Below are 19,596 nucleotides of genomic sequence, written 5' to 3'. Positions count from 1 at the left end.
CCACGATGACACGACACTCCCTGGAAGAAAGTCAGCTGCACCAGCTGCTCCAGGCTGCTCCGTGGGAGGGGATCGTGAGCGTGCAAAGAGATTTATCGGTAGCAGCCAGCTCGGAGTTCATGAGACTGAGTGATCGAATAGACGGCCAGTTCCAGAAGCATTCAGAATTAGTCTTGATTACTTTTCAGAAGTTCAGGACACATTCTTTTCAGGGGAGAATGTCCCATCGCAATAGCCATCCCCTTGCCCTCCACTCCCAGGTCCCTTGAAACACTGTCACCCAGGGAGGGGATCCTGCCAGCTGCTTTGTCAGCTGCATTTTATACAAGTGCCAAAGCCCTGGGGAGTAGGTACCCTGTTATGGATGGTCGCTGAGGCACAGCGAACTGAAGAGGTCAGACGGCAGCTTGCTTGGAGCTGGCATTCTAAACAGGCCTGATTTCAGAGCTCAGAGCATCTTAAGATCATCTCAGAGATTTTGGTATAGTAGACTCGTTTGTAAGCCTTTAAATGACACAGGACTATTGAAGTCTACAGGTTTAAGTTTCAGCTCCTCCTTTTAACCTCACATTTTCAGTTGTTGACTATTGGTTTCCCTCCCTGGCCTAAAAACCCTCTAGTTTCCAGTAAGGTTGCAAAGTTTTTCCAGATATAGCCATTTTGGAAAGAGTGAAATAAAGGGGAATTAATAAAAGCATATTCTCTAAATCTCAGTCCAAGATGTTGAGGTTAATGGAAACCACAAAATCCCTCTTCACGGGTTAAGACGAATAAAACCGTTTATGAACAGGGCACAATTTTGGGGTGGTAAGCTCGACTGGTTCCCCAAAGTAGAATTTGATGAAATTAAGTAAAATTGAACGGAAGGTACGTTCAACGTTCTGGGATCCCCGCAGTGTTGGGTTTCATGAAACTGGCCACATCTGGGGAGTTTAACTTGCTCTTTAACGGAAGACCATTCCTTTACATGCTGGCCTCACAGTGTTCTTCTTAACAAGGGGCTCTACTAAATATAACTTTCACGCCATCTCCAAAGCCAGCCAGTTACCTCTCACCTCATCAGCTAACAGGCTTTGAATTCCAAGTGGCCCCTATGTGAAACAAGCCTTGAGAGCCAATTTGACATTTTGTATAATTTCCTGCAATGAACTTCAAGTAGAAAAAAAAAAAAAAGGTGAAACCAGGTGATGTTTAAAAACACGTAACAAAACAGATGATTCCTCAGGCCTCCTAAGGTGTGAAGGGTGGGCTGTATCTTTTCAGCGGTCACCCCACAGGCAGCCAGAAGCAGCTGGGGTATAGAGACTGAGGGAGACACACAACTGGGCTTGCATTCTGGCCCTTCCGTTTCCTGGCTGAGATATGTTGGGCAAGTGGCATGCCCTCTACTTCCTTATCTGTAGAAGGGGACTAATAATAGTGCATCATCAGAGAGTTGTTATGAGAATTAAGTTAGATTATGCCCATGAAGTGCCTGAAACAGAGTAAAGCGCTAAACAACAGAAGCTCTTATCACTGTACGGTCCTGCCAGTCTCACTTCTGAGGTTTGGGCGTCAGTGATGGGGTCAGCCAGACTGCTCAGGTGGCCCCGTCTTCCCCTGTCCTCCGCAGGGCAGCAGCAGCTCAGACTCTCTGGAGGGCCAGAGCTGCGACTATGCCAGCAAGAGCTACGACGCCGTTGTCTTCGATGTCCTGAAAGTGACTCCCGAGGAGTTTGCTGTAAGTGTCAGAACAGATGTGGGGGGCTGGGCACCACCACAGGAAGCTTGGGGGGTGGCGGGTGGGGGTGGTGATTGCCGCTCACAGTTGTTTGCTCAAATTGGAAACAACCCATATATTCACCAATAGGGGATTGCTGAATAAAGTATTCTTTATGAATACTTTATGAACCCCATGGAGCATTAAAAAAGGATGCTATCTGGGAGGAGGGAGAAATTAAGGAAAATTCCATAGACAGAGGAGCCTGGCTGGCTGCAGTCCACGGGGTCGCAAAGAGTCGGACACAGCTGAGCATATGCTAGATATAAAATAGGCAATCCGAAAGGACACACAGAGAACTATGCTCAGTATCTCAGATTAACCTGTAATGGAAGAGCATGTAAAAAATGAATGTGTGTGTGTGTGTGTGTGTGTGTGTAACTGAGTCACTTCATTGGACATCTGAAACTAGTACAGCATTGTAAACTATTTCAGTAAAAATTTTTGAAAATGAAAAAAACCTATAAATATTTTCAGAAGATATATTTTAATACCCGATTTGGAAAAATTGTTTGAGCAGAAAAACCTTTGTTTTTCTGTCTGTAGAAAAACCTACATATATACCTATCTATATACACCTATCTATCTATACCTATCTATCTATATCTATCTGTATAGAGAATTAATTTGAATACTTGTTGCCTTGGTGTGAAGATCAAAATTAGAAAAAGAAATAAGGAAGAAATGTATGATACATATTTTATACAATTATATAAAAGCAAAATAATAAATGGCTTTGAAAGAGTAAAAAAAAAAAAACACTGTCTGTCAAAATTTAACCCACCTTGGAAGGCTTATACAATACATATGAATAGTAAGTGAAAGGAGCCAGTCAAACCCTGGCTAGCCAGTCAAATCTTTCCTAAAGGAAATCAACCCTGAATATTCGTGGGAAGGACTGATGCTGAAGCTGAAGCTCCCATGCTTTGGCCACCTGATGCGAAGAGCTGACTCATTGGAAAAGATCCTGTTGCTGGGCAAGATTGAAGGCAGGAGGAGAAGGGGATGACAGGGGATGAGATGGTTGGATGGCATCACCACCTCAATGGACATGAGTTTGAGCAAATTCTGGGAGATAGTGAAGGACAAGGAAGCCTGACGTGCTGCAGTCCATGGGGTCGCGAAGAGTCGGACATGACTGAATGACTGAACAACAAGAGGGAAAGGAGCAGGTTACTGCACAATTTAGAGAATAGTACTGTTTTTAAAAAAGCATGCACCACACATAAATATTTATATTTGCATAAGAAAATATTTGATGTTTACATAGTTACAAGTATCTGAATATCTATATAGCCAAGCATATTACTGACTGTGGTTTCTGGTTGTAAGAGTCTAGAAGATTGGAATTTAATTTCTTTTTATTTGTACTTTCTATATTTTCACAATGACTGTTCTCTACAATGATAGACAATATCATTTGAATGGATTTTGTAATTACACACGTTTCAGAATCGCTTTCCCACTAGCCATTGTGTTGCTGCGGGTGTGGCCGTGGGGCTTCGTGTTGGAGGAGCAGACCAGGCTCCTCGTTGAGCTGTGACCTGCTGTCTGCCTTTTGCACTGTGAGGGTAGACGGAGGACACTGGCTCTGGGGTGACCCGATTGCACAGTGCTGACTCGGGGTGCAGTTCTCTGGGGAACCCCAGTGTTTCTGACCATGCCCGCTTATCCCAGGGCCCCTTGTCCTAACAGGTGTTGTGCCGTCCGGGGGCCTGTGGAGCCAAGTGTGCCCCATCTCTTTGCTCTGCCATCACTTGCTCCTATGTTTACCTTGTTGCAACAAGGTAAGCCCCACGCTGAGCCCCACACATGGGTCACCTCTCTCAGTGTGTCTGAGGGATCCTTTTAAAACCTGTGTGAAACTCTCTAGAGGTCCCCTTGTACTAGGAGACCTCGCCTTCCTCTCAAGGCCCCCAGTGCCCAGGGTCTGGCCGAGCCTCCTCTCGTGCCCCTCCTTGCTATCCAGCTGCACACCGGCTGCCTCTTTCTTCCCCAGGCTCACCCGACATCCCCCTGCCCCGGGGCCCGGTGCTGCTTCTTCCTTCTGTCCTAATGGCGCTTTCCCACATGTCTCACCATCTCTCTTAAGATGTCAGCCCTGGAAGAGGCATTTACCCACTAAGGTAGCATCTCTACAGTTCTGCCCTGACCCTGCTCTGTTTCCTTCATATCTCTCCAGACATTACATTCTGTAACAGTGTTTCACTGGCCCTTCTCCGCTAGAATGCCACCTCCCGAAGGACAGGAACTTTATCTGACTTCTTCACTGCTCTCTCCCCATTGCCCAGAACGGTGCCTCGCTCATAGTAGGTGCTCAGTAAATACATGTTGATGAGATGAATTCAGTCCTTAGAACAACTCAGCAAGGCAGATTATTAGCTCCTGACTTTCTAAGAAAGAAATAGAGGATCTAAGAGATTTTTTTTTTTAAACCTGTATCAAAGAACCAGATGTGGGCAGAGCCAGGTCTGAAACCTTCATCTTCTGGTTTTTCACCTGATGCTAGGTGATGATAACAAGGGCAGCTTCCACTTTGGAACACTTCCTTTGTCTAGGTCTTGTACTAAATGTTTACATGCATTAATCTAACTTACTTTTCACAAAAGGCTTGCAAATTAGGTCTATTTATTATTCCCTGAATATTGGTGAGCAGGTGAATATGCAGAGAGGAAAGTCACCCCTTCACATGAACAGTAAGTGGCACTGTCCGTCTGGGCTTTAAAATCAGGACTTCTGGCATCCTGGGTGTGCGCTCAGTAGCTCAGTTGTGTTAGACTCTTTGTAGCCCCATGGACTGTAGCCGGCCAGGCTCCTCTGTCCATGGAATTTTCCAGACAAGAATACTAGAGTGGGTTACCATTTCCGCCTCCTGGGGATCTTCCTGACCCAGGGATTGAACCCGAGACTCTTGCATCTCCTGCATTGGCAGGCAGATTCTTTACCACTGGCATCACCTAGGAAGGCCTTTGATTTCTTAGAGCAGCAGAAATATAGTCTGAGTCACATATGCAATTAAAAAAAATTTTAATAGCCACATTAAAAAAGTGAAACTGTTTAAAAAATATTTCTTATTTAACTTCAGTTCAGTTCAGTTCAGTTGCTCAGTCGTGTCCGACTATTTGCGACCCCATGAATTGCAGCACGCCAGGCCTCCCTGTCCATCACCATCTCCTGGAGTTCAGTCAGACTCACGTCCATCAAGTCCGTGATGCCATCCAGCCATCTCATCCTCGGTCGTCCCCTTCTCCTCCTGCCCCAAATCCCTCCCAGCATCAGAGTCTTTTCCAGTGAGTCAAACTCTTCCCATCAGGTGGCCAAAGTACTGGAGCTTCACCTTCAGCAACATTCCTTCCAAAGAAATCCCAGGGTTGATCTCCTTCAGAATGGACTGGTTGGATCTCCTTGCAGTCCAAGGGACCCTCAAGAGTCTTCTCCAACACCACAGTTCAAAAGCATCAATTCTTCGGCGCTCAGCCTTCTTCATAGTCCAACTCTCACATCCATACATGACCACAAGAAAAACCATAGCCTTGACTAGGCAGACCTTAGTCGGCAAAGTAATGTCTCTGCTTTTGAATATACTATCTAGGTTGGTCATAACTTTTCTTCCAAGGAGTAAGCATCTTTTAATTTCATGGCTGTAATCACCATCTGCAGTGATTTTGGAGCCCCAAAAAATAAAGTCTGACACTGTTTCTACTGTTTCCCCATCTATTTCCCATGAAGTGATGGGACCAGATGCCATGATCTTCGTTTTCTGAATGTTGAGCTTTAAGCCAACTTTTCGCTCTCCTCTTTCACTTTCATCAAGAGGCTTTTTAGCTCCTCTTCACTTTCTGCCATAAGGCTGGTGTCATCTGCATATCTGAGGTTATTGATATTTCTCCCGGCAATCTTGATTCCAGCTTGTGTTTCATCCAGTCCAGCATTTCTCATGATGTACTCTGCATAGAAGTTAAATAAGCAGGGTGACAATATACAGCCTTGACGGACTCCTTTTCCTATTTGGAACCAGTCTGTTGTTCCATGTCCAGTTCTAACTGTTGCTTCCTGATCTGCATACAGATTTCTCAAGAGGCAGGTCAGATGGTCTGGTATTCCCATCTCTTTCAGAATTTTTCACAGTTTATTGTGATCCACACAGTCAAAGGCTTTGGCATAGTCAATAAAGCAGAAATAGATATTTTTCTGGAACTCTCTTGCTTTTTCCATGATCCAGCAGATGTTGGCAATTTGATCTCTGGTTCCTCTGCCTTTTCTAAAACCAGCTTGAACATCAGGGAGTTCACAGTTCACGTATTGCTGAAGCCTGGCTTGGAGAATTTTGAGCATTACTTTACTAGCATGTGAGATGAGTGCAATTGTGCGGTAGTTTGAGCATTCTTTGGCATTGCCTTTCTTTGGAATTGGAATGAAAATTGACCTTTTCCAGTCCTGTGGCCACTGCTGAGTTTTCCAAATTTGCTGGCATATTGAGTGCAGGACTTTCACAGCATCATCTTTCAGGATTTGAAACACTTGACTGGAATTCCATCACCTCCACTAGCTTTGTTCGTAGTGATACTTTCTAAGGCCCACTTGACTTCACATTCCAAGATGTCTGGCTCTAGATGAGTGATCACATCATCATGAATATCTGGGTCGTGAAGATCTTTTTTGTACAGTTCTTCCATGTATTCTTGCCACCTCTTCTTAATATCTTCTGCTTCTGTTAGGTCCAGACCATTTCTGTCCTTTATCGAGCCCATCTTTGCATGAAATGTTCCCTTGGTATCTCTGATTTTCTTGAAGAGATCTCTAGTCTTTCCCATTCTGTTGTTTTCCTAATGTCAGTTCCCCAACTTGGAGACTGAACCTGGGCCACAGCAGTGATGGCCCAGAAGCCTAACCACTAGGCACCAGGCAACTCCTTTAACTTATGTTATGTATGTCTAAAAATGTCACTTTAGTCTGTAAGCAACATGAAATTATTGAGGTACTTTACATAATTTTTTCACATAAAATCCTCCAAGCTCAATGTGTCTTCTGAGGTTGGAGTGCTGGCGACACTTCAGATGCTCAGGAGCCACGTGTGGCCAGTGACCACTGTATTGGGCAGCGCAGTGCTAGTCTGTCCTCTCAGGCCTCAAGCTGTGGTGCCTCCGTCTCCTCTAGAAGACGTCATGGAGCTTGCTGGCTAATGGCATAGCTTCTGTAATCTCGTTACTTTAATTTGCTTGTTACAGTTTTGACTTTTTTTTCCCTTGCTTCGTGAAAAGGATGAAGTAACCATGAGGTTTAAAAATCCCTTTGCTTGGGAGTTGCCTGGGGCCTAGTGGTTAGGCTTCTGGGCTGTCACTGCTGCGGCCCAGGATCATTCTCCCAGTTGGGGAACTGACATTAGGCAAGTCGTGCAGCATAGCCAAACAACAGCAAAAAATCCCTTTGCAGTTCTTTGCCACATGGAATAGCAGAGAATTAGGCTGTACCTGGGGCTTCACAGGTGGTGCTAGTGGTAAAGAATCTGCCTGTCAATGCAAGAGACTCAGGAGACTCAGGTTCGATCCCTGGGTTGAAAGGATCTCCTGGAGGAGGAAGTGGCAACCACTCCAGTATTCTTGCCTGGAAAATTCCACAGGCAAGAGGAGCCTGGTGGATGCATGGGGCCGTGGGGCTGCAAAGAGTTGAACACAGCTGAGCGACTGGGCACAGGCCATGCCTAGAACAGCATTGTCCAGCAGGACCCCTCGGCAAGACCGCGGCCCGGTTTTCTAGTCTCAGCCCTAGAGTGTTGCTGCGCCTGCCCCAAGCTGGGAGGACTGAAGGGAAGGGCAGCGAGTGCTCTGAGAGCTCAGTGTTAAAAACTGGCTGCTCCTGCCAGAGCCAGTACGTCCTCAGCTTAGATGTGAAGCCAGGTCCCCTGGAGTCTTTGGTCTTTGGGGAAGCATGGGAGTTGCCAGGTGTTGGAACTGAACCAGACCACCTGGTATTTTAGTTTCCTGTCTAATAATATGAAAGAAAGAAAAAAACCAGACCCAAGAGTCCAGTAAAAGAAATCACTTGAGTGATTCTGGGAAGATGGCAGTGGCAGCAGCGTAGTTGTTTATTCTCCCTGAATCACCGCATAAAAATATCCATAACAGCTGGATAGCAAACCCTGAAACCCGTGAGCAGTATTTACAATAAAACTGGGTGTTAAGTTATCCCTATCAAATCTCAAATACCAGTAGCTTGGGGATATGCCGCTGGTGTCAACAAGCCCTGCAGAGCATCAGCTTCAGTCTAAAAGAAAGCGGAAGTACGTGCTGGGGCGTTTGACAGACTAGGGGATAGAAGAACCCCAAAATTTCCAATGGAAATTCACTGGAAAGTTTAGCAGGTCAATGTGAGAATAGCAACTGAAATTGAAAGGAGTTTTGACCACTCAGATAATGGATGGGTAGAAGAGATCTGTGAACTAACCCTTAAGAGCTCTTGAAACCAATCAACCAGGGCTTACTTCCAGAACAAGTGTCTGTACCAAAGAGGAATTCAGCTTGGGAGTAGACCGAAGGTGATCAGGATGGGGAAAGTTACAGTTAAGGAAAAGGGAGGTTTAAATAAATTTGTGTTTGTGTGTGTGTGGAATCTCAAAAAGCAGCTGCCTGTTGTTGAAGACGACATGAAAGTAAAAGGAAAGCTATATGAAGTTTGGAAAGCTACTGAAAATTACTGATGTCAAGTTTTTCAGTTGTTACAAGAAAAAAAAGAGTAAGGAGAGAATCTTGTAGATGATGAAACCTTGCCAGAGAGACATACCACAAAACAGATGAAAACTGTAACTTTCTATTTCAAAATTAGAGAAGAAGTTAAGGTCACACTGTGAGTTCATGAACAACATAAATCTGACATATATACATCTCAGAAATGAGGTGGCAGAGTTAGGAAAACACTGGAAATAAAACTTATTTTGGAAATGAAAGTTGAGCACAAGAATAGATAAACATAACAGAAAATGCCTTAAGGGAGGAAAAAGTTTAATATCAAAATAAATGAAGAGATAAGAAGACCTTGAAAAATAGCGATAAATATTAATGATAGGCAAAGAAGACCCAACATACAGATAATATAAATCCCCGAAAGAGGAGAATACCAGGAAACTGAACAGATAGTTAAACTATAATTTAAGAAGATGGTCACAAAATAAAAGATTCAAGCCTACGTATTGAAAGAATATACTTTGAGGCAACCTGGAATGGTCAATACCAAGACATAGTCTTGGTAGACTACTTGGGTGATGAAATTATAGAGGAACTTGAGGAAAGTCAAGATAGTGGTTACTTTTCACGGGAGGGAGGGGCTTGTGATTGGGACAGGGCACATGGAGGAACTCTGGGGCGACTCCTCTTTTCTTTCTTGATCATGGAGAACTCTATGTAACACAAACTTGACCATCTTCACCACCGTAAGTGTGCAGTTCATCTGTGTTAAGAACATCCACGTTACTATGCAGCCCATCTTCAGAGCTGTTTTCATCATGACGGCCCCAAACTCTGTACCCCTTAAACAACTCTTCATCCCTACAACCTCCACCACTTACTTTCTGTGTCTGTGAATGTGACTGCTGCAGGGCTCTCACACAGGTGGAAGCATACAGTGTCTTTTCGTGGCTTCTTTCACTTAGCATGATGTCTTTGAGGTTCATCTGTGTCGTTGCAAGTGTCAGAATTTCCTTTCTCTTTTAAGTCAAATAATACTCTGTTGTGTGTATATAACACGTGTTTGGGCCCATGCATCCGTCTATTGGAGTGGCTGTTTCTTAATGTGGGTGGTGGTTTTAAAGTGTTCGCCTTAATAATAAGTCATCAAATCATGCATTTGTTTAGTGTGGTTTTCTGTTAATGTGTCATTTTACAGTAAAAAGGGTTAAACTCCTTTCGGAGGTTGTTATTGTTCTAGTGGGGGTGCTCTGTAGCTAGATCTCAGGCTTTCTCCCCAGTGGCTGAAAGCTGAACAAAAAGCAGTGCTGGAACTTGTCTTTATTATCAATAGATCGTGGATAGTTATCCGGATCCGTATGTATAATTTTAATCCTCTGTTCTTAAGGCTGCATAGTATCTCAGAGTCTGGATGTACCATAATTTTTTCCAAAAAGTTCCTTTTTTGATGGTCTTTTAGATTACTGGCATATTTTTACTACTATAAATAATTGTTCAGTAAACATCTATATTCATCTCTGTGTCTAAAGGTAGATCTTTCTCCATATGTCTTCTTATAAACCAGTGCTTTTCTTTCTGTAGGTGTTGGAATTGCTGAGTCAATAGTATGCTCATTTCACCTTATAGGAGATAATATCTAAACATATTACTTGATCCTGGATAAAGAAAAAATTGCTATAAAAGACAGTATTGGGATAATTTGAAAATTCTGAATGTGGACTGTATATTAGATAATACTGATGTAACAACAATAAATTTCTTGAGTGTAATAATCTTATCATTATGTGAGAGGGTCATCTTTTTCTTGGATTAAAAGGTGAAGAGTCATAATATCTGCATTTTACTCTCAAATGGTTCAGAAAAAAAATTACATGCTTTTATAATTATGTACATAAAAATAAAGTAAATGAGGCCAAATGTTAATAAATATCAGTAGTGAAACTAGGTGAAAGGTTGTAGAATTTATCATATTATTCTTGTAGATTTTTTCTAAGTTTGACATTAAAAATGAAATTAAATGTTAATGTTTTTAATGGGTTACTATCAGATTACTTTGAAAAAAGAACAGAGCAACTCGTAGCCCGATTAGTTGTGGTGGTGCTGTTGGACCACAAATGGTGTCTTCCTCTTTAATTTGCATTTCCTTGACACAAGATTCTAAAATTGGCAGACACAGCAGCTCTAGGAGGAGAGGCGGGAATGCGTCTTTGCAGCCGATTGCTTTTTGTTCCCTGAGCCATCCTAGGGCTCATTCGGAGTGATCTCAATGCAAATTTATAGATATTTTTTATTATAAGACGGCCCGCTGTTTCTGCCAACAACTTTTTTGTTTATTTGGACCCAGTGTGGGTGGAACAGGGAGCCTTCCTTGTACTAAGCTTGTGGCTGGAAAGAGGGGATTTAGTCAGCCACCATTAGAGGGAAAACATACGTTCAGCATATGTAGAAACCAGTTTGTTTTCTTTTTGGCTGATTTGCTGTCACTTATCCATAGAAAACCACCTTGCTGTCTTTCTTTAGGGCCGTACTGTGATGTGCTCTGCTAGGTCTCTTTGTTCTGAAGGCCGCATCTCCAGATAATTTTCCTGTAGTATGTGGAGATTGGCTATTTCTTTAAAAAGCCTGGATTTCTAGGGGGCCCTGGGCTGGGAGGAAGGAGATGGGAGAAGGGGTTAGGGTGAAGGAAGCTGTTACAGGTGACCAGTGTAACTGGACAGCCTGTTGCTGTTGTTCAGTCTGTCAGTCATGTCTGACTCTTTGCGACCCCACGAACTGCAGCATGCCTCTGTCCTTCATCTCCTGGAGCTTGCTCACGTTTGTGCCAGTGATGCTATCTAACCTTCTCATCCTCTGCTGCCCTCCTTCTCCTTTTGCCCTCAGTGATTCCCAGCATCAGGGTCTTTTCCAGTGACCTGGCTCTTCTCATTAGGTGGCCAGAATGATGGACCTCCTGTACTCTGGACATCCTGTTCAGTTCAGTTGCTCAGTCATGTCCGACTCTTTGTGACCCTATGGACTGCAGCACACCAGGCCTCCCTGTCCATCACCAACTCCTGGAGTTTACTCAAGCTCATGTCCATCGAGTCGGTGATGCCATCCAGCCATCTCATTCTCTGTGATCCCCTTCTCCTCCTGCCTTCAATCTTTCCCAGCATCAGGGTCTTTTCAAATGAGTCAGCTCTTTGCATCAGGTGGCCAAAGTATTGGAGTTTCAGCTTCAGCATCAGTCCTTCCAATGAACATTCAGGACTGATTTCCTTTAGGATGGACTGGTTGGATCTCCTTGTAGTCCAAGGGACTCTCAAGAGTCTTCTCCAACACCACAGTTGAAAAGCATCAATTCTTCAGTGCTGCATGAAGTGGATATCCTGTATGAAGGCTTTATTTTCAAAAACAAGGAGAGGCCATTAAGAAACTTGTCATGAGACCTGTGAGACGGTGATGCGTGTCCTCATCACAGGCACGTGCTCCCATGACAGTAGGAACCAGAGGGCCTCATTGTCTCCTGTTCCTGTCGAGGCTGTGCCACACTCCTTGGAGCCTGGGAACCGGCTGTGAAAAGGAACAGGACCCTGATCTTGCCCTGCAAGTCCCCACTCCTACACACGCCCTTCCTTTTGGTAAAACTGCCTACCTTGCAGTGCTCCAGCTTCAAAGGGAGGATTACTCAAAATCTTACTCAACCTTGCTACATGTGTTCAGCTTTGTAGTAAAATGACATGTAATTTATACCCCAATGATTTTACCTATTTATTAATGTATTCTTGCTTTGGACACTGCATCCTTTTGGGCCAGAACTGAGAAGATAGAAATGGGAGAGCTTCTTCTGAATAGTTTCTGATGGTGTGTTTGGGACCAACCAGTCTATTTTCAGCCTGGTGACCTCTGTTCTGGTTTTTCTGGTTTATCTTGAATAAAATACCTGAGCACAATTTTGACTGATGGTCTGAGCAGGGACAATAATATTTGAAACTTGAACCATCTGAAAAATTATGAAATGCAAAGTCACTGTCTTAATACATGATTTGGAAAATCACGTAGCAAACCCTAGAACTGATGGCAGGATGGAAAGGAAGTTTTCTCATTTTCACGTTAGCAGACTTTTGGTTCTTTCCCTAAATGACACTGCAAACATCCTGCCAGTTCTTCCGGATTGGGAGTGAACTTGAATTGCGGGAGAGATTTCCAAGGCCCTCTGAGATCTCAGCTCAAATCTTCTGTTTTCACGAGATCTTTCTGCTCCCCAGGATGGCAGAATTAATCCACGTGTCAGGAGTACTTGGCCAACAATCTCCTTGAGTCTGGCAGGAGAAATGCCAGTCTGTTTGCACCTGGGATGGAGCTCTGGGCCCTGTATCTCTGGGCCAGACACACAGGCCTGCAGGCTTCAGCGAGCAGTAGTCACTCACTTTATGCTGACGTCCAGGGCTGGCTTGCTGTCGGTGGATAGACCCAGAGGTGGAACTGCTCAGACTCTGCAGTGCCATCCATGTCGCTACTGAGCTTCCAGTAGCGGCAGCATTTCACCTCAGTGCTCGTGACAAGCCCCAGCCCCTTGGAGAGGCAAAGCCACCTGTTTACTTTCATCTCCTTCTCAGCCCTGGGGATGGTATGCTTTGGGATGCATCCCATGCTTCCCAGAAATCCACTGATCTCAGGTCACCTTTCAGTTGTGCCAAGAGGTGATCAGAATTCTACCTAAGCCCTGGATTGTGGTTACAGTTGACATACCATGTGTGTTGCTATTTTTCTCCAATGTATTCTTGACATCAGGGCTTCCCTGATAGTTCAGTTGGTAAAGAATCCATCTGCAATGCAGGAGACCCTGGTTCGATTCCTGGGTTGGGAAGATCCACCGGAGAAGGGATAGGCTATCCACTCCAAAATCCTTGGGCTTCCCTTGTGGCTGAGCTGGTAAAGAATCTGCCTGCGATGCAGGAGACCTGGGTTCAATCCCTGGGTTGGGAAGATCCCCTGGAGAAGGAAACGTCTACCCACTCCAGCATTCTGGCTTAGAGAATTCCATGGATTGTATAGTCCAAGGGGTTGCAAAGAGTCAGACACAACTAAGCGACTTTCAAAAAAAAAAAGAAATTCTTGATATGAGGCTTTTTTCTCATGACAATATAACAGCCTCCCTTAAGTATTTTTTAGAGCAGCTTTGAAACATAGATGTTCAAACATGTTAATAGTCCATTATTTCCTATCTGGTGTTTTGGGCAGGAACCATATACCAGAACATGAACCCATGTATGTGACTCCCCTTTGGCCAAAATATTCTGATACATAAACATATAAATATATAATCTTTGTGAATATGCAAGACAAGAGGTACAGAATGCCTGGTACCTGTGTACACACACACACAGTCATATATGTACACATATATACGTATATAGAGAGAGTACCTATTAGGTACCAGGTGTTCTGCTCCTCTTGTCTGGAATTCTCACAGTGATCCTATAAGACAGGGATGGTTGTCACCATATTCTAGATGTGTCAGCTGAAACCGGGAGTAGTTAAAAGTCACGTGTCAAAGAGAATGTGCTGTTAAGTGATGGTGTCCAGATACACGCCGAGCCCTGTGAATTCCAGAGCCCACGTCTGTTCACTGCATCGTGTCTTCCGAGATGCCCTGTGGACAGTGGACAGGCGTCTTCTCTCATTCATGGGCATCCAGAGCTCTCAGCGCTCCTTGCCCTGGCCTGTCACAGAGGCATCTGTTGACTGTGTCCTGGCTCCCCACGTGGCATCTGGAGAGAAGTATAGGCCATGGGAAGTCAGCCCAGGCCACGCCTTGGCCTGCAAAACGGTCAGCAGTGACACCTGCCCTTACTGCCACCTGATGAGCTTATAGCCACAGGAACAGCGTTTCAACTAGATGTGTGTTTTCTGTGTGGACAAAATTAGTGAAGGAAAGTTATGACCAGCCTAGATAGCATATTCAAAAGCAGAGACATTACTTTGCCAACAAAGGTCCGTCCAGTCAAGGCTATGGTTTTTCCAGTGGTCACATATGGATGTGAGAGTTGGACTGAAGAAAGCTGAGCACCGAAGAATTGATGCTTTTGAACTGTGGGGTTGAAGAAGACTCTTGGGAGTCCCTTGGACTGCAAGGAGATCCAACCAGTCATTCTAAGGAGAGATCAGTGCTGGGTGTTCTTTGGAAAGGCTGATGCTAAAGCTGAAACTCCAGTACTTTGGCCACCTCATGCAAAGAGTTGACCCATTGGAAAAGATTCTGATGCTGGGAGGGATTAGGGGCAGGAGGAGAAGGGGATGACAGAGAATGAGATGGCTGGATGGCATCACCGACTCGATGGACATGAGTTTGGGTGAACTCTGGGAGTTGGTGATGGACAGGGAGGCCTGGCGTGCTGCGATTCATGGGGTCACAAAGAGTCAGACACAACTGAGCAACTGAACTGAACTGAAGCTAGGTTTGATAAAAGACCAGTTTCTTTCCTTTCCAGTCAGTAGTCATGAAGGGACGTGAGAGTTGGACAATAAAGAAGGCTGAGTACTGAAGAACTGATGCTTTCGAACTGTGGTGCTGGAGAAGGCTCTTTAAGAGTCCTTTGGACAACAAGGAGTCAGACTAGTCAATCCTAAAGGAAATCAAATCTGAATGATCAGTGGAAGAACTGATGCTGAAGCTGAAGCTCCAGTGCTTTGGCCATCTTACGTAAAAAGCCAACTCATTGGAAAAGACCCTGAAGCTGGGAAAGATTGAGGGCAGGAGGAAAAGGGGATGACAGAGGATGAGATAGTTGGATGAAATCACTGAATCGATGAACATAGGTTTGAGCAAACTCTGGGAGATAGTGAAGGACAGGGAAGCCTGGTGTGCTCCAATCCATGGGGTCGCAGAATTGGACATGACTTAGCCACTAAACAGTGAACAACAGCAAAGGACTAATGCTTTAAAAAGTATATAATAAAAATGTCATGGGGATCGCTATAAAAGTTTCCAAATGCTTGCTCTCAGATTCTGTAGTTCTCTCATTGTGGGCTGGTGGAATAAACAGTTCATGGTCCAACACTGGTCTGTGGGGCCATCTCAAATGGGACTCCACCATATAATTTAGAGGTGGCTTAGGCTTCAGAAGAAATGTATACTTTCTATAAGCCACAATTAAAAAAAAAACAACTTTAGAGTAATAGAGAGTGTCTCTGTTTAACATTCTAACTTATAATATTGTGTCTGCAACTTTTTTTAAATTGTAGAAGTAACTTAGACTTGAAACAAAAGCTCAAATAGAATGAAAATATCCAAACTAAAAAATGTACCCTCCAAGCTACTATTATCAATCCCTAAATTGGGAGTTCATCTCACATTCAAGAAGGAAGGGTGTGGATCAAGATTTATAACGAATGAAGGGATGGGAGAGGCGTTTTCAAAGTCTACCCAATTTTTTACTCTATCTGCATTTTTATTTCAAGGGGGAAAGTGTGACTTCTCAGAATGTGTTATTATTCTGTAGAGTTTCAAAGTCACATGGCAGCTGTTTTTGGTTCCTAGTGTCTTCTAACCCCAGTTCTCTTTTGTTGCAGAGCCAGATCACGCTAATGGACATACCCGTGTTTAAAGCCATCCAGCCGGAGGTCTGTACTTATCCTGTCCTCTGTACTAGCAGCGCTTGGGCGGGGAGGGAGGATTTTGTCCTGTTAGAGGGACTAAGTTTCCCCGTTTCGCTCTTGAAGTCTCTATAAACGCATGTTATCGATTTAAGCCCCCATCAAAGAGAGCATCTGGAGAAGGCAATGACACCCCACTCCAGTACTCTTGCCTGGAAAATCCCATGGACGGAGGAGCCTGGTAGGCTGCAGTCCACAGGGTCACACAGAGTCGGACACGACTAAAGCGACTTAGTAGCAGCAGCAGTAGCAAAGAGAGCATCCAGGAATCCCATTCTCAAAGGGGCTCATCCTCTGAGCCTGCTGTTTGGATTTTTCCAGAGGATGGGACCGCATCTGGCCCTCTCTGTCAGGGCTGGGGGCAGTCAGTGCCCATGGCTGGCCTCCACACCTGAGTCTAAGGCCTGGCCTTCTCCCGGGTCACCCCTGAGACGCTCACTGTTCAAGATGGAGATGGGAGAGAACATTTCCTAGGAGCTTTTTTTCTGTTGATCCCAAATTCTGATGGTTGCCTTGTTTCTGATTTTGAAGCCAGTTGCTGCAGCAAAAATGTATACGTATTTACGTTAAAAGCGTACATATATTTTTAGAAACAGCATATTCAATGAAGAGAAAAAAAGTTGAATTTAGTCTTTGGAAAAAATTCTGGAAATGTCTAGCCGTTGATAACGTGGCTTTACAGTTATTTTAGTCCCGGTTCTGGTTTTGTTATCAAGTGATAGAAATTCATTTCAAGTAGCTGAATAGGCAGAGGAAGAATTTACGAGCGTAAAGGGGGCACTTTCCATACCTGTGGGCCTGGAGTTCAGGCAGCCTACATTGCCGAGCAGGACGCACGCTCTCTCCCTGCTTTCTGCCTCGCCTCTGCCTTCCCCTCTCCCCTTTCTCCTGCCCTGTTCTGTCTGCCCCCGCGGTCCAACCTGGCCTGCCCAAAGGGCCCGCATTTGCGTGATGTCTGTGGAAGCCACCTTCCAGATCGGGACCAGCCCATCTCAGTCCAGCCCAGCTGAGTCCTGTGTCCAGAACTGGTTCAGTGACTCAGCTCAGGAGTTTGTGGCCAGGACAAGCGTGTACAGCTGAGCGGACCCAGCTTTGTGAGTGGGGTGCAGATTTCAGAGAAGAGGAATGTGGATCGGGGGACGTGTCAAAACCACGGTATTGATTAAATATTGATTTGTTGGTCCACTTGTTTATTTTTGGCCGGGTCAGGTCTCTGTTGCGGCCCGCGGGCCCTTCGCTGTGGTGCACAGGCTTCTCCTTAGTGCTGGTGTGCAGGCTCAGGCATTGTGGCGCTTGGGCTCAGTTGACGCGTGGCATGTGGGGGTCTTAGTTCCCTGACAAGGTATCGAGCCTGAGTCCCCTGCATTGGAAGGCAAAGTCTTATCTACTAGGCCACCAGGGAAGTCCCCAGAACACTCTTAACAGGATGCCCTTCTTCTGACAGTGTGCTGTTGTTAAGACTTTGGGAAAAACAGCGTATTTTAATACAAAGCCAGACAAAGGATCCAGGCCTTCCTAGAGCTGGCATCTAATGCACTATAAATCAAGGGGAAAGTAGTATTGCTAGCTGCGCTCAGCGCTTGTGTGAGGACGTGGCAGTGATTTGTATTTGTGTGTGTGTGTGTTTTATTCATTAAGTTGGGGGGGGCAGAATTATATTTGATTTTTTGAACTGGCTGACTTAAGTCTTTCTCTATTTTCTTCTAATGTGGGGATTACACATTCTTTCTAATTAAAACAAAAACCAATAGCCACTCAGCGCACTACACCCTGGAGCCTGTTGGGGGAGTAGTTGCGTGACAGTTGCCTCAGCTGAATTATTAGCTCTCTGCTCACGTTCTCCGCTTTGGCTTGACCTGGAGCTTTATTCTCTGCCCTGAACATCGGGGAGGGCCGCCCAGTCTGTGGTGAGCCCGGGGACGCAGGCATGGCTGCTCGGGCCGATTGTAGGAGGGGAGGGGTGGGGGGCTCTCAAGAGGCATGGCCAGGAGCGTATCTCGTATCAAGTTGTGACAAGACATTAAGTTTTGCGGTCAAGTTTTGCTTTAAAGATGCGCTTGGAGCTGTGGTTCTCAAGCACAGCCTCACATCAGAATCACCTGGGCAGCCTTGGAAACACTGGGTGCCTGGACTGCACCCTAGACCGTGGACTCTGAGCCTCTGGGTTAGAGTCCAGAACACGGTCAGCCCTGTTTTGTAGAAGCTCACCAGTTGATTCTGCTGCCAAGTGAGGATTAAGAATGATCTGCTGCGAGGTATCTGGAGAAACCCCAAACTTCTCCGTTTTAGATCTGTGATATGTTAGCTAAAAACGGAAGAATTTGTTCCTTATTGTCATTGTCAAAACCATGGTTAAAAGGAGCACCCTGGGAGCTGTCCCAGCTTCTCTGCTCTTGTTATTGTTGTCAGCAGACTGAAAACTGGAACCTTTCCCCTTGATGATGTCTGCCACGTTACGGCTGGACCACCCCAGAGTCGGAAGCATGTGAGTAAGGGACACGTGTCAGTTTGATGTAGACAAGACTTTGCAGGAAGCAGAGGCTGGCACCTGATAGTGAGAGGGGCACCCTGAGTGATCTGGATTCCCAGAAGATCAGGAAACTTGTGCCTTGCAATCTTGGCTGTGCTTCAGAATCAGTTGAGAGCTCCATAAAAAATAAAAAAATAAAAATAAAAAATCCAGATCCCTAGGCTTTGTGCCTGGAGATTCTGATTCCATAGGCTTCGAGTAGGGCTGGGAATCCCTTTCAGTCAGTTGTAGTCACTGTTCTTTTTGATGCATAAATTGTTATTCCATCACTAAGTTGTGTCCGACTCTTTGTGACCCCATGAACTGCCACTCACCAGGCTCCCCTGTTCTCCACAATCTCCCAGAGTTTGCTCAAATTCGTGTCCACTGAGTTGGTGATGCTATCTAACCATCTTGTCCTCGGCTTTCCCTTCTCCTCTTGTCTTCAGTCTTTCCCAGCATCAGGGTCTTTTCCAATGAGTCAGGTGGCCAAAGTATAACTGTATAAAGTATAATGCATAAATTATCCTGTCTTTAACCAATGGGAGCCCTTTCATGTCATCTCCTGTATCCTTTTAACATGATCCCATTATTTTTTGAGAAATTCCTTGCTCTTTGATACAAGATAAACCGGTTTCTTGCTGAAGACCTGGAGTCAGGCAGTCCCTCAGGGGTCCTGGTTTCTTTTAGTGGAGAACAGTGTTTAGAAACACAGCCTTGGGGAGAGCATTTTCATTGCTATTGGGCTGCTGATGCTTTTAGGCCTTTTTGGTGGCTGAGGCTAGGAGATATTTATTTTTTAAAACTAAAAGTCATGAGTTTATGACTGGATGATTGGACGGGCGATGTTATTCCCTCCTCATCCTTATCATGGCTTCCCAGCCGGTGGCGTATATTTCCCCACCCCTGGACTTTGGGCCATGCTGGTGACTTGGGCCCAAGTGATGGGATGCGAGTGGTGAGCTGAGCCGCTGAAAGTCAGGAAGCTTCACTAGCCCTCTCAGAACTTC

The 19,596-nt window shown here is 45.0% G+C and overlaps 1 protein-coding gene across 17 annotated transcripts in view; it reads left to right on the top strand.

The window, feature by feature from the left end:
- RALGPS1 (Ral GEF with PH domain and SH3 binding motif 1) overlaps positions 1–19,596 on the top strand; it is a 302,601-nt gene that overhangs the window by 35,397 nt on the left and 247,608 nt on the right. For 14 of the 17 annotated variants that reach the window (XM_042245687.1, XM_042245689.1, XM_027966434.3 and 11 more), the window contains 2 exons: positions 1,613–1,720; positions 15,994–16,044. In XM_042245687.1, the coding sequence (XP_042101621.1) occupies positions 1,613–1,720; positions 15,994–16,044 (159 nt within the window). Of the gene's footprint in view, positions 1–1,612; positions 1,721–15,993; positions 16,045–19,596 lie in introns of those variants that run through there. The other 3 variants (XM_042245695.2, XM_042245692.2, XM_042245691.2) reach the window with 3 other exon arrangements.

This window comes from Ovis aries, chromosome 3 (genome assembly GCF_016772045.2).
Source record: "Ovis aries strain OAR_USU_Benz2616 breed Rambouillet chromosome 3, ARS-UI_Ramb_v3.0, whole genome shotgun sequence".
Classification (NCBI taxonomy): Eukaryota; Metazoa; Chordata; class Mammalia; order Artiodactyla; family Bovidae; genus Ovis; species Ovis aries.
The sequence above is the reverse complement of the archived record's forward strand: the minus strand, read 5'-3'. Positions and strand labels throughout refer to the sequence as shown.